The sequence below is a fragment of the Sebastes fasciatus genome, chromosome 13, assembly GCF_043250625.1.
Source record: "Sebastes fasciatus isolate fSebFas1 chromosome 13, fSebFas1.pri, whole genome shotgun sequence".
Taxonomy (NCBI): Eukaryota; Metazoa; Chordata; class Actinopteri; order Perciformes; family Sebastidae; genus Sebastes; species Sebastes fasciatus.
Genome location: NC_133807.1, coordinates 6,822,761 through 6,836,820, shown reverse-complemented (window position 1 = coordinate 6,836,820; position 14,060 = coordinate 6,822,761). Strand labels below are relative to the sequence as shown.

At 39.9% G+C, this 14,060-nt stretch overlaps 1 protein-coding gene across 2 annotated transcripts; it reads right to left on the bottom strand.

The window, feature by feature from the left end:
- Positions 1–1,481: 1,481 nt before the first annotated feature.
- Positions 1,482–13,837, bottom strand: LOC141780096 (deoxyribonuclease-1-like). 2 transcript variants are annotated; one of them, XM_074655186.1, is made up of 9 exons: positions 13,695–13,837; positions 8,175–8,313; positions 7,141–7,229; positions 6,830–6,910; positions 4,701–4,801; positions 4,010–4,122; positions 3,739–3,893; positions 3,026–3,119; positions 1,482–1,670 (listed from the first exon to the last, which is right to left on the bottom strand). In XM_074655186.1, the coding sequence occupies exons 2-9, from the start codon at positions 8,310–8,312 to the stop codon at positions 1,611–1,613; spliced, it is 831 nt and encodes a 276-aa protein (XP_074511287.1). In that variant the 5' UTR covers position 8,313; positions 13,695–13,837; the 3' UTR covers positions 1,482–1,610. The 2 variants fall into 2 exon arrangements, with proteins under 2 accessions (XP_074511287.1, XP_074511286.1); XM_074655185.1 differs by lacking the exon at positions 13,695–13,837 and adding an exon at positions 9,085–9,224.
- Between the last annotated feature and the right edge of the window lie 223 nt (positions 13,838–14,060).

Sequence of the window (14,060 nt, the reverse complement as noted above, 5' to 3'; positions counted from 1 at the left end):
ATAAAACTATTTAAAAAAATCTAAATTGTTTGCTACTTGGAAGCAAAATCTAACAAAATATTCTGCTGCTGTCCATATTTGTTGGCGTTTAGCCTTTCAAAAACAATATTTTTACTGTGGTCAAAAAAACTATTTGTTTTTTGACACATACAAAGGAGGCCCACAACTGTATTAACGGGACGGTCTAGCAACAGTCAAATAACACCATAAATTACATTTATTTTTTTAACCACATTAACAAAAAAAATATTTTGGCTCTAACATTATTATAGTAAATGTATGAAGTTGTTACAAACCGCTATTTAAATCCATTCATTACACTTCTCAGCTCATGTGTTCTTGGTTTTGGAAAAGCAACCTATGATTGTTGAGCTATGATTGGACAATTGCTGTTTGGGGGAGGGGTTAAGTGAACAGTCAGTTATTGCCACAGACAGGTCTCCAACAAGTGCCTAGCTTTACTGTACCTTCAAGAACCATAACAACTAATGGAAGTGTCTTTGGGTGCATTTGAACAGCCCACAGTGGGAAAAGCCTTTTATGATCTCTGAATAAATGGGTGTATTTATGTGGTCAGAAGATTTAATGATGTGATTAAAGAATGAGTTGAAGGTGTCAAAATCACTGTCGCTTTAATTTTTAGCTGTATACTTTATCTTAAAGGGGACTTATTATGCTTTTTCCCTTTCCTTTAGTGGGTTATATAGTTTTTTGTGCATGTAAAAGGTCTGCAATGTTACAAAGTCCACACCAAAGGGAGCCTGAAAGGCCTCGCTTGAAGTCCCGTCTTTTCTTCCGTAACGTGGTGATATCACCAAGTAACACACTTTGCTATATCGGCTAGTTTGGCACGCCCTCAAACAAAGCTAGTTAGAGCGGAGCTGGAGTCCAAAGAGTTTTGTTCGGTTGACCAATCACAACAGAGTGGGCCAGCTGACCAATCCGGGCAGACTGGGCTTTTCAGGAGGGGACGGGTTGGGGCAGGGCAATACAGAGCATTTCAGACAGAGGGTGACAGCCGGTATGAGAAAAGTAAAGCGTTTTTTGAACATTAAATCATATAAACATGTTCTGGTAGAAACCCAAAATACAAGTATGCACCTGGAAATTAGCATAATAAGTCCTCTCATCTTCATGGTCACATTGACAGATATAGTCTGCTACTCGGCAGGTGCCATGATAATATGCAAATAGCTTCAGTTTTAGTGCAAACATTTTGAATTCCTGCCACTGTAAATTGTACTGCTCTAGATACAATAAAGGTGAATGGACTTTTTTTTTGTGCTGCTCAAAACGTTTTAAAAATGTCAACAGCAGTGTGTCCTTTGAGAATCGACCCAGTTCCCTAGATAAACATTGCACTTCAGTAGAAAGTGATATCCAAATATATAAAAAAAGACGTCTTATCAAATGCTTACAAGGGGCTTTTTTTCATGCTCCTAATCTTTTATGCACATAAATAAGAGACTTGACTCTCCAAAGCATTTGGCAGATTTGTTTAATTTGGTCTTGTAAATTCAATGCTGCATGGTTGCAGAGAATTCCCCCACTGAGCAATCATAATTCAGATCCAGCCTGGAGGTCTGTAGGCTGGTTGCAGGTGTCATGATTCAGGCAGCAGCAGCCATCAACTCCACCTGAACAGGGAAATGGTCACTGACAGCCTCTGCCTGAGAGAGATAGAGAAAACTTTGTAGTGGATTTCCCCATGGTACAAATTGTTAGTCCAGCTTGGCATACAGATTGCCTCAGTTAAACAGAAATCAGGTGTTTTCTTTTTACAATATGTTTTACTATGTAGGCTACTGTAAAACTCAATATAGGTCATCAAAATACATATTTCACCCAGTGGGCTACCTCCGGGTCTGAGAAGTGAGGCCAATGCGGAAGTGCCTTAAACTTGCATTCTTTCTAATATTATATAATATATTATATTTTTTATATACTATTATCTTACTATTATTACCTCAGTAAACATTGTAAACATGAGTTTATGGTCTCAATTGCTAGTTTTAAGTCTTCTTCAATACAGCATGATGTTCATTTAGTAAATTATGGTCCCATTTAGAGTCAAACAGACCATAAAGCAGGGGATGCTTTAGGGCGTGGCTACGTTGTGATTGACAGGTCACTACCATGTCTCATAGAGAGGCAAAGTCCCGTCCCCTCCGGTGGACCACCATGGGACCTTATTATTATTCGTCAACGGTGAGCGACTAATCCTTTTTTGATCCCGTTTGAACTGCACCATGAATCACACATATGATGTTTGGCAATTTAAAACATAATCTTGCAAGTCAAGAAAGTCGCTTTTTGTTGAAAAATTGTGAAACTGTGAAGACTGAAAATACATAATTAGAAAGACTAGGAGTCACTGGATAAAACACATCAGGTAAGATAACCTTTCATTTGTGCGTGGAACATAGCTAAGTTAGCCAGGTAGCTAGTGTTGGTGACGTATATTGTGCGAGACGAGAGAAACTGAGCGGTTCCACACAAAACTAATTGATACTACGACAAAATGTGACTTTCTTGACTTGAAAAATTATCTGTGTGTTATACGTGATTTGTGGTGCAATTTAAACGGGTTAAAAAAAATATTTCTCTCGCCGTTGACTACCGTATTTATTTTTTCTGAAATAAGGTCCCATGGGGTCCACCGGAAGGGGAGGTACTGTTCAGTTGTACTTAGCTCCACCCTCTCGTGTCACTTCTGGTTGCAAAAAACAACATGGCGATAGCCAGATTTCACGATGGCGCAAATGCCAAACTCGAGGCTTCAAAACCGCAGTCCGCAAACCAATGGGTGACATCATGGTAACTACGTACGCTTCTTCACTTCGTCACTGAGCACTGACTTTGCCCTCACTACACTTCTACATCACTGCTGCAAGGTGAAAACATAAAAGGCCAAGCACGAACAAGATCTTCAGTCGGTGTTAAGTTACTCTCAATAGACTCAGCGGATTTGTACCTTGCAACTGAAGTGAATTATATTATAGAGGAGAATTAAAGTTGTTTTTACCTGTTTTTGGCTGAGACCCAAGGCCACCTCGTAGTTGTAGACCTCAGCACTGCCGGGCACCACTCCCTTCATCATGTCAGTAGTGACCACAATCCTGCAAATACAGGAAGAGGGGAGGAATTAAGAGTCAGTGCGTGTGTGTCATGGATGTATTAAAAGAACTGGATACAGCGTTGGAGGCGGGGCGCCGTTCATTCCTATGAGAGTTGCTCAGTGGCGCATGAAGACAAAATGGCTCCACTTCCGTCTGGAAAAGTACCCAGATGTTCTGGCGATCTTCCGCATCTATTGGGCCCATCAGACATGCGCGGTAGCGTCCGCTTGGTTACATGACTCGGTCTCGACTGCGCAGTCATCACGGTGTGAGTCTCATTATTCACATGAACGGAGGAAGGGAAATAACTCTGGATTCAGCTATTAGTGCGTTTTCCAACTTTTAAAACCTAATTTTTTAAATAAGGGTTATTAGAGTGTTCATACTGGGGAGTTTATTTACCTAAAAAAAATTATCCGCTGAGCTACCGACGTCTCATTCCCAATGTAAGTCTATGGGGAAAAAAGTATTTTTGGGCCCAATGGCATCACGTGACGGACACGGAAGTTGTAGTACCACCGTTTGGCCACTACGAAAATTGAGATCAACCACCGGCGCTCTTCCTGGGGGCTTGTGTGTGTGCATGCAAGTGTCCATGACAGTGTCTGCGTGTGTCCACCTGTCATAAGGGCAGTTACTGTGTGACACTGTGGTGTCAGCCTCGTCGGTGATCAGCCAGTGGAAACTCTCGTTTGTGAAGAGGCGGATCTGCTCCCATTTGGAGCCCGATACATATTTGCAGCCTGCATTGAAGTCGCCCAGCAGCACGATGTCCTGCCGGAAGAATTGAAATGGTTCAACCTCTCTCCATCTCATATTTTACGTGTTTTTTTAACAGTTCTACTAAATATTTGGTTTTGTGAGTGGGTGTCTTTGTGGAGAATATTCACCTTGGTGCTCCAGCGTGTGACGACATCAGTCACCACATCATAGAGAGCATTTATTTCATCCACAGCTTTCGTTGGGCGGGTGTGCTGGGGGATCAGAACAAAGTTCTTCACAGCTGGAAAACAGGAGGGAGGAAGGAGTGAATTAAGAGAGAAATGCTTGAAGGTGAAGTGACAAGTTGAGAGTTTTGGATATGGTAGACATCAATCATTTTAACAAAAAGCAACGAAACGGTTCATATGATTATCTTACGAAAATGTATTCCTCCTTCTTCTTGCATTTTCCTACAAATGTCCGACAACGTGTAACACCCGTGTCAATTTCCCCTCATTACATACAGTATAGTCTTTTCAAAATAAACTTCTGTCTTCACAGGATTGGTTAGGTTTAGGCAAAGAAACCACTTAGTTAGGTTTAGGGAACAAAACTACTAAGTTGGGTTTGGGAAAAGATCATGGTTAGGGTTAAAATAACTCTGGAAGTGGTGTAACTTACGGCAGTTACATGACAAATAAATCAACGTTGACTTCTGGTTTCACACGGGATACCTCTTCCATTTATTGCTCTTTATACTTCTTGGTTAACGATTACGTGGATTACATATAAATTGATGTCGTGGGATATATACGAATTGCAGCGCATTACTTTTCATCGATATAGCTACAAATGGTGTATGAGGCTTCCAGGTCCTACCGGTTTGTTCGGAGGTGAACATGACGACAAAGGGCTCTCTGCTGAAGTTGCGATTGGTGTCATCGTAGGTGTAGCTGTCAACCACGGACACCATCTTCACCCTGGAGAGGAAAAATACTACTCAACCACATCTGTCATTGCCTGTAAAGCTTTACTTTTGAAGAACTTTTCAAACAGTGTGTAAAGTTCATCAACTCTTTCTCATAGTCAGCTATTTGCAGCATTACTCGAGCAAAAGTTATTTATCAGTCTTGTGTCTTCTTGGGCTTTTACACCAATAAAACAAGCATATTGTGTCCAAAACTCCCACCCACATTTGCTTTGGGCCAATGGAAACTCTGATATGATTGTGACACCGCACGTCAATCTGTCATGAATCTGTCACTTCACTCAGGGAGCAACAAACCGTTCCTGCTGCTGCTTAGCTTGACTTATTAGCCAGCTAGCTAGCTTGTGAGTATGGAGGACTATTTGAGTCAGTCCACATCGTCCAGCGATGCTACACCCAAACTAGCCAAATTGAGAAAATATGACGACAGTCATATTGAGTTTGGTTTTATTGAGAACAGCGACGGGAGACCAAAATGCATCATGTGTCTTCAGGTGCTAGCCACAGACTGTATATAAGAAGTGGACCTAGTTTGTGACGTCCCCATTGGTTTGTGGACTGCGGTTTTGAAGCCTTGAGTTTGGAATTTTGGCCGTCGCCATCTTTGTATTTGGCCATTGCCATGTTGTTTTCTTGCAACCAGAAGTGACACGAGAGGGTGAAGCACAACCGAACGCTGAATAAGACATTTTCAGGTGACCAAAAAGGTTATAATTACCTTTCATGAACTGAAAACACTGTGAAAGGGTTCAAGTTTTAAGACGAAAACACGGACAACCCCAGACCAGACAGCGCCTGGTAGCAACCTGTTTATCACAACGTAGCCCCGCCCTAAAGCATACCCTGCTTTATGGTCTATTTGACTCTAAATGGGACCATATTTTACAAATGAACATCATGCAGTATTGAAGAAGACTTGAAACTAGCGACTGAGACCAAAAACTCATGTTTACAATGTTTACTGAGGTAATAAATCAAGTGAGAAGTAGGCTCATTTTCTCATAGACTTCTATACAATCTGACTTCTTTTTGCAACCAGAAGAGTCACCCCCTGCTGACTATTAGAAAGAATGCAAGTTTAAGGTACTTCTGCACTGGCTTCACTTTTCAGACCCGGAGGTTGCCCTCTGGTGCTAGCGAACAAAGCCATGAAGCCTAGCCAAGCTAAAGCGACATCTGATTATAAAGCACCCAGAATATCAGGGCAAACAAAGTGGCATTAACATCACTCAAATTGAAATGTGTTTCTGTTTATCATTATCAAACAGGTCTGAAGTATTTATATTGAAAAGTTTCAGAACACAATTAGTTCCAATGGCATCCAAGAGTACAAATGGTAGCAAGCATTATCCTTAATCAATGTTACGATTATGAGGGGGTCCTTGGAAAATGTTCTCCCCTGTAAGGGGTCCCTAAAAAGTTTGAGAACTCCTGCTTTAAAGGTCCAGTGTGTAGGATTTAGGGGGATCTATTGGCAGAAATGGAATATAATATTCACAACTATGTTTTCAGTAGTGTATCCTGAAACTAAGAGTTTTGTTTTCTACATAGGGAGCGGGTCCTCTTCACGGAGTCCGCCATGTTGCTCCGCCATGTTTCTATAGTCGCACAGATGTTCTCCCACATTTTTAAGTTACCTGAAGTCCATCATATTTTCTCCAACACGCTTGTAGGGGTGGGATGAGCAGAGGGGTAGGCTATTCAGTTGGTTGCAATCTGCAACCTCACCACTAGATGCCACTAAATCTTACACACTGGTCCTTTAAATGCCTTTAAAATTGAAAGAAATTGCATTTAATGGAATGAAAATGCTAATATCTACTGTATATTGAACCATCTTTCATTAAACACTGTGGTGGAAAGTAACGAAGTACATATACTCAAGTACTATGCTTCAGTACAATTTTGAAGTACTTGAGGGTTTCCATTTTCTGTTACATGCTCCTACTTCACTACATTTCAAACATTAAATGACAAACAAAAGATAGTTTAACTGTTGTAATGGCTTCTCTCTGTTTACCTGTAGAGGAAGAGATATCTCTCGTTATAGTGAATATTACCCATCCAATCACTGACGATGTACCCGAACTGAGGAGAATCTCTGGGAAAACACACACACACACACACGCACGCACGCACGCACGCACGCACGCACGCACGCACACACACACACACACACACACACACACACACACACACACACACACACACACACACACACACACTGAAATCATAATGTGAATTTATGAGCTGTCCAACCAATCTTCTACAAAAGGTCACCATATTCTGTGTGTAATAATAATACTGTGTTTGCCGTGTGGTTAGTCTTACTCGTTGACATAATCCATGAGTTTTTTGGTTGCTGATAGAGTGGTGTCTCGGACTTCCTGGATCAGAATGATGTCATAGCGATGGACAATCTGAAAGACAAAAACACAAAACAACACATATCTGATAAAAGTTCTTGTGGCAGTGGTGTCTTATTACATTAGTGGATGGTTTCTAGTGTTGTCGATACAAATATGGTTCTCCTAAAACAAACAGAAACAGAAATAAAACACATGAACCAACAAAACATCTCTTTTTCCAGTATAATTAAGTAATCTGTGCTCACTATTGTTCTAGGTAGTAAAGGGGCACTCCACTAAATTCTACACATAAAAAGTTCACAAGTCATGGGAAGTACTCCCACGACCTGTGAAAAGAGCTGTATAATGTCTTATGCGGCTCTGGAGGGGAAAACCATCCCTATGATGTCATAGTGAAGTCATCAGGGTTAAATGAGCTCGGGCTTGGACAACACAAACAGAAGGATGTGTTGGGCAGGATGTTTTTGGTATCATTGGGCAAAAATCCCATAATAACCTTTCAGCATATTGCAATTCAAGTGTTCTGAGAGAAAACTAGACTTCTGCACCTCCTCATGGCTCTGTTTTCAGGCCTTAGAAAATCTAGCACATGACGGGAGACTTTGGCCAACAGGTAATTTCAGAAGCCAAGGGGCGTGACGCCAAATGGCGTGTTGAAAAAAACGCCCCCAGTGTGTAAAGGCCTTTACTCTTGCTGGTCTCTCCAATGTTACCTACCCAAGCTTTAATCTACCTCTTGTGTGTCCCCTTTAATCTCCAAAATCCTCGGAACAATACAGTATTCTAAGTAGATCTAACAACATGCTTATATTTCTAATGTGCTACCAACTTATTACAATGGAAGGGAGGCCAAATGTAGGCTCAACTTTGTGGTATGTTACTCAGCACCCTTCAAAATATCATCTTTATACTTCAAATTGGGGTATTTGTGATGAGATACAGTTTAAGAAAAAGAAGAATATTGCATGCATAAAAAATAACTGTACAGTTTCTGACCTTGGTGATGATTTCCATCACTTCTGCGTTGTCGGCTTTCGTGATTCCAAATGACTTGATGTTGAAGGCTCCCAGCAGCAGAGAGGTAGACAGATGCAGCAGGGTCAAAAAGAGACCCAAAGCACACACCAAGCGCATCCTGGGCCAAAGAGGTCAGATAGTTAAACAATTGTAAAGACTAATGTGTATTTAAAATATATAATTCTAAATCCTGATTGTATGACACATACAGTAGACAGTTAGCATGCCTATGTGTGTCACGGGACTCTGAAAGACTCTTGTTCCCTTAGCCTTGCTGTGGGAGTCAGACACGGACGTAACACCTACACCCCTGGACACATGACAACATGATCCCTATTCCTGCAGTTTGTCTAACTGCATGGCACATTTCATGTGCTGCCTTTTACATGAAGCATGGTCCTGGGTAAAATATTACTCCAGTAGGAGAATATTATCCTGTTACCCTGGTTACACTGGTGTGGAGGGGATTCTTGGTGCAAAGGTTGTAAAATACGGACATCAGCTAGGGGGTTACTTTTTGTTATGGTGATTCTACATGTACTGTTGCTGTTTGTTACATTTAGTCAGCCAGAGTAAAAACATATTATTATTATTATATATATATTATATATAATACCACCATTACTATAACATAAAGTACCATCTTTGCCTCTAAATAAATGTGGAATGTAAAATCAAGCAAACCCAGTCATGCTGGATTACAACTACTATGGTGTTAGATAGCCTGCAAGAATTCTATGTAATTCCATGTCATTCTAAACAACAAACAGGTTTATACTGAATAATTCATCCATATTACTGTAATTTAAATTAAAAAAAAACTACTTATCATTGCTCAGCTTGCATCTGCTGTTTTTGCATGAAAGAAGAGTCAGAGGTGCATATCTACCTGCTTCTGTGAGTTGCGTTGGGAAGGAGAAGGCCTGTTGTAAGCAGAGCACAGAAGCTTGCTTGTGTGAATCCACAGAGGAGGCTCCACTACAACTGCTGAGCAGAAACAACGATAGAGTCTCTCGTGAGGTTTTTATCTACCTGAAAGTGCATGTGACTGGGTCAGGCTGGGGCGGGGTGAACAGAGGAGGTGTATTGTGGATGGGGTACGGGGTTTCCAGGTCATGGAGGTCCTTAGCTCCTGGGCAAAATAGACTCTGCATGGCGATGGTTTTATGTCTCTATGTCGGTGTTACAGTTACATTAAAACCAGTTGCCTTGATAAATGAGTTTGCTCATACTTATTACTACATGTATGTCCTCTCATATCATCAGATCAAATAAAATTAATGCGGCAGTACTGTAGGTAGAATGTTTTTAGTTTAGTTTAGTTTAGTTTATTAAGATCCCCATTAGCTACAGCCTTGCAGCAGCTATTCTTCCTGCGGTCCACAAACACACTTACAATGTGTCAGTGTAGGAATAAACAGGACAAGACAAAAAACACTCACACAGAATAATATAACATAACATTACAGAATAAAACAGCACAAGACTGAAACACAGACTCGAGACACAAGACAAGCTCCTGACAATCAGAAAATAATTTGTGTAGCCCGTTTCACTCCATTGTCCCGCAGTTATTGCAAATCATATCATACATCCTACAAGAAGTAAGTAGCCTACATGAAAAATTGTTTTCTCTCTTTGCTTTTATACTCTTTGGATGGCATCATAAGTTGTATTTTAAAGTTTGTACGTTTTTTGTTCTGTAAAACAACAGGTCCGGATCGTGTCAATCTATGGACACTGTGGAACCACATAGGGTTAAAGTCGGTGTCCTACCTGACATCCTCAAAGCTCTATGCAAACATGCATTTCTATATTATTTTACATTTTCAAAGACCGGGTTTTGCAATAAGTGGAGAATTTATTTGTAGTGGTTGACCCCTGGGCAGGGTTGCATGTTTCTCAAACTAATTCTGTGGGAGACTTGTTAAACTTTGCAGGTGCACATCTATAACATTATTAGCTATAAACATATCACAAGACTGTGAGTCAAATAGTTTTAAAGATCCAATGTGCAAGATTTGGGGGGACTCATTGGCAGAAATGGAATATAATATTCATAACTATGTTTAAGTGTATAATCACCTGAAACTAAGAATCATTGTGTTTTCGTTAGCTCAGGATGAGCCGTTTATATCTATATATTTATAGAGTCTGCCCTAGAGAGAGCCTTTAGCGTTTTTATGTTGCCTGAAGGTCACCGTAGTTCTCCGACACACTTGGAAAGGGAGTGGTGAGTGGAGGGGTATCAGTTGGTTGCAATCTGCAACCTATCAACTAGATGCCACTATCCTACACACTGTTCCTTTAAATGCTTTATTATTTTAGGTTATGTACCATGGAGGGCTCAATAAATATAAATATAAATAAATAGTCTATGACTATATTATTATATATTATTATCATATTTAAATAAAATAAATACATTTAAAAATATATATAAAATACATTTTAAAAATAAAAGCAAAAATAAATAAATACATTTAAAGAAATCCTAAAAAATAAATACATGAATAAATAAAAGTGGAAATTAATCAAAAGAGTAAATAAATAAGGGAATTAATACAAAGGTAAATACATAAAAAAGCAAATTAAAACAGAAATATTAATTTATGTCGCATTTTATCAATTCATTAATTACTACATTTATTTTAATATTATTTTTGCTTCTTTCAATGGCATATTTATTTATTTATTGAGTTGTTTATTTATTTATTCATTTATTTTTGATTTTGGCAGGTTCTTTCCTCCATACACCTTTACCAGCTGCAACATTAATGACACTTGCACGTTACTTATAATCCAATAATATAATATACATTATTTTGAAATGGACCATTCTGCATAATGAATAGCTTATTTTAACTTTCGGCACTTTATGTAGATGCTAATGCTTTTGTACTTTTACTGAGGTAAACTTTTGAATGCAAGACCTTAACTTGTTACTTGTTAGAGTATTTCTACACTTTAGTATTGCTACTTTTACTTAAGTAAACGATCTGAGCACTTACTCCAGCACTGTTGGCAGCACAGCAATGAGGAAACAGGACAAGTGAGTGGATTCTTTATTTCCTAGTCCACACTAGCCCAGTGGGTGGCGATAAAGCACTAATAAACTGGGAAAAAAAAGTTCGGAAACTTGTGTTTGGTCGATTATTTCTCTGTTGTTACAATGCTAATTGGCATTGTATTTTACATCGCTGGACAGCCTGTTTATTCACCTTCACAATGATGTCCAACTTTTAAGGATCATGCATTTATGGGATGAGCAGCACAGCTGATTATGTGGGTAGCGCCAAAGAAAATTTGCCAAAATGCTCTGCCGATGGTAAACAGTGTATTCTCCTGTTAGTATTGACTCTTGTTTTGAGTTGTTTGGTGGATTGGATGATTGAACTCTCTATCAGTAACAAGGAACAAAAAAAACACAAGTTTCCGAACTTTTTGTTCCCAGTTTATGTTTGATACCAACCGACAAATAAACAGTAATATTTAAAATTAAACAGATAGATAGACCCATATAGGTTAAAAAAATATAAAAGCAAATGAAGTGATAACAAATAAAAACATAAAAGGAAATTAAAGCTGCGAGCAGCGATGAACGGGCCCTCGCCTCTACTCGCGCGTCGGGGGTACTGGCGGGACGCCGATTGACGCGGCCGGGCACGGTGAAACCGAAACTCTGACGAGCGCCATGACGCCTGCCACAGGGCTCTACAACAAACGGTTCACGAGTTATGAAAGGGGGCATGGCTAATGTGTAGGGGACGGGGATAACAATACCGACTTAACAGGCACTCTCTGCTGAGTGATATGACACCTCCCACAAGACTCTACGACAAACAGATCACGAGTTATGAAAGGAGGCGGGGCTTATGTGTAGAGAGCGGGGATAACCTTCACCAATGAAACAGGCACTCTCTGCTGAGTGATATGACACCTCCCACAAGACTCTACGACAAATGGTTCATGAGTTATGAAAGGGGGCGTGGCTAACGTCTTGGGGCGGGGCTATGAGTATATTTTTGCTTGTACATGTCATCAGGACTGGACCACCATCATACCTGAGAAGTTTGTACTAGAACGGACTATGTACACTTGAGTTACAACAACTTCCTGTTTCATGGCGGAGGGCTCAAAATGGCCGCGACGCCACGGTCAGGTCGTTAGGTGAAAACTCACCATTTTGATAACTTTTCATCCGCAAGGTCTTTAGATGGTCCTGACCAAATTCAAGTTGATCTGATGAAATCTGTAGGAGGAGTTCGTTAAAGTACACGCCCTATAAAACGCAAAAAATGGGCAAAAATCGCATATTAAATTCAAGATGGCTGACTTCCTGTTGAGTTTTGGACATACCTCCAAGAGGCTTTATTGTGCGTCTCCACATGTTACATCTGTCTGCCAAATTTCATACATGTAGGTGAAACCGGAGCGAGGATCTAAATTTTTCCAATTTTCTAGGGGGCGCTAGCGAGTCATTTTGCAACACTCAAGGCCGAGACCCTTAAAATATGAAATTTTTTACCGCGTCTGATAAGTGTGCCAGGTTTAACAACTTTTTGAGATGACTAAGGTCGTCAAAAAGGCGAGAAAAATAATAATAAGAAGAACCCTTACAGTTTCAATAGGGCCTTCGCTGGCCCGACGTTGTCGGTGCTCGGGCCCTAATAATAATTCCTTCAGTTTCAATAGGGCCTTCGCTGGCCCGACGTTGTCGGTGCTCGGGCCCTAACTAGCAAACACACTCTGGAAACTAACTAAAATGAAATCGAAAAGTCTAAACTAAAATAAAATAAAAACTTATTGAAAATTCAAAACTATTACAATATAATAATATAACATATATGTACACAGATGCTTAGTGTTTTTTTTTAATTATGATGGTGCCTTCAAATGAAACTTGTGAGCTTGTGTTTACAACATGGGAAGTCGTGTACACGATATGCTCGACGTTCAAGTGGTTAAGTCGTGAAGAACGCCGCCGCTAAGCAACGGCAACGTTAACGTTAATGTCGGCGTCTAGAAGCCACAGAGTCTAACAATTTAGCAAGCTATCAAGCGGGTAACATAATGCAGGAAATGCAAATGAATATCAACATTTCCTCAGACATATTATGAAATTACCAAGAAAAACAATGTACGACTAAAATTACAATATATTAACTTATTATACACTGAAAAAGGAACTTCCATGACTTCCACCATTTCTGACAACGTCAACAAACACGTCACAAGTCGTGAACTTTCAGAAACTTTCCACTTACGAGGTCGTGAACACGACACAAGTAGGGCGTATATGAACATATGGACTCGTAAACACGGTAAACACGGTAAACACGGTAAACACGGTAAACACGACCCCCATTTGAAGACGCCATTATATTGTTTGCCATTCTTTATGCAACAATATTTACATTAAAATATTCGTTGACATATCTCATATAAAAATGATTTATTCACCATACATTTAACAGAAATATTTTGGTTTTCCTTTACCTCTTGGAGGAGAAAGATGTTCGATGGAGCCGCTGAAGCTGTCTTCTTCTTCTTCTGCATTAGGAGGCGAGTTGTTGCTGCGTTAGGTGGCGAGTTGTTTCTGCAATGAATGCAGTCAGAAGGAAGGAACATTTTTATAGAGGAGTGTGAGATCGTTGCTTCGAAGTGGCACCGTGACCTTATTTGGACACTAAGAGTTCTTCTTCTGTGGTTTCTCAGTAATGAGGAAGTTTTATAAAGATTAGTGTCATCAGTAAAATAGGAACTAACAAGTAAGTTGGTTCCATGTGATGGAGCCACACCTGTCACGCATCAGCCACAAAGAGCAGAATGTTTTCTACACTCTAAATGTTTCATTGATACTTT

Excerpts from the sequence above, each read along its gene's own strand:
- LOC141780096 (XM_074655186.1), bottom strand. The coding sequence starts at position 8,312 with ATGCGCTTGGTGTGTGCTTTGGGTCTCTTTTTGACCCTGCTGCATCTG. Across the intron at positions 6,911-7,140 it reads CTCATGGATTATGTCAACGA|AGATTCTCCTCAGTTCGGGT; the intron begins GTAAGACTAACC and ends GTGTTTTCCCAG. Across the intron at positions 1,671-3,025 it reads TGGGTCTCAGCCAAAAACAG|GCAGAGGCTGTCAGTGACCA; the intron begins GTAAAAACAACT and ends TATCTCTCTCAG.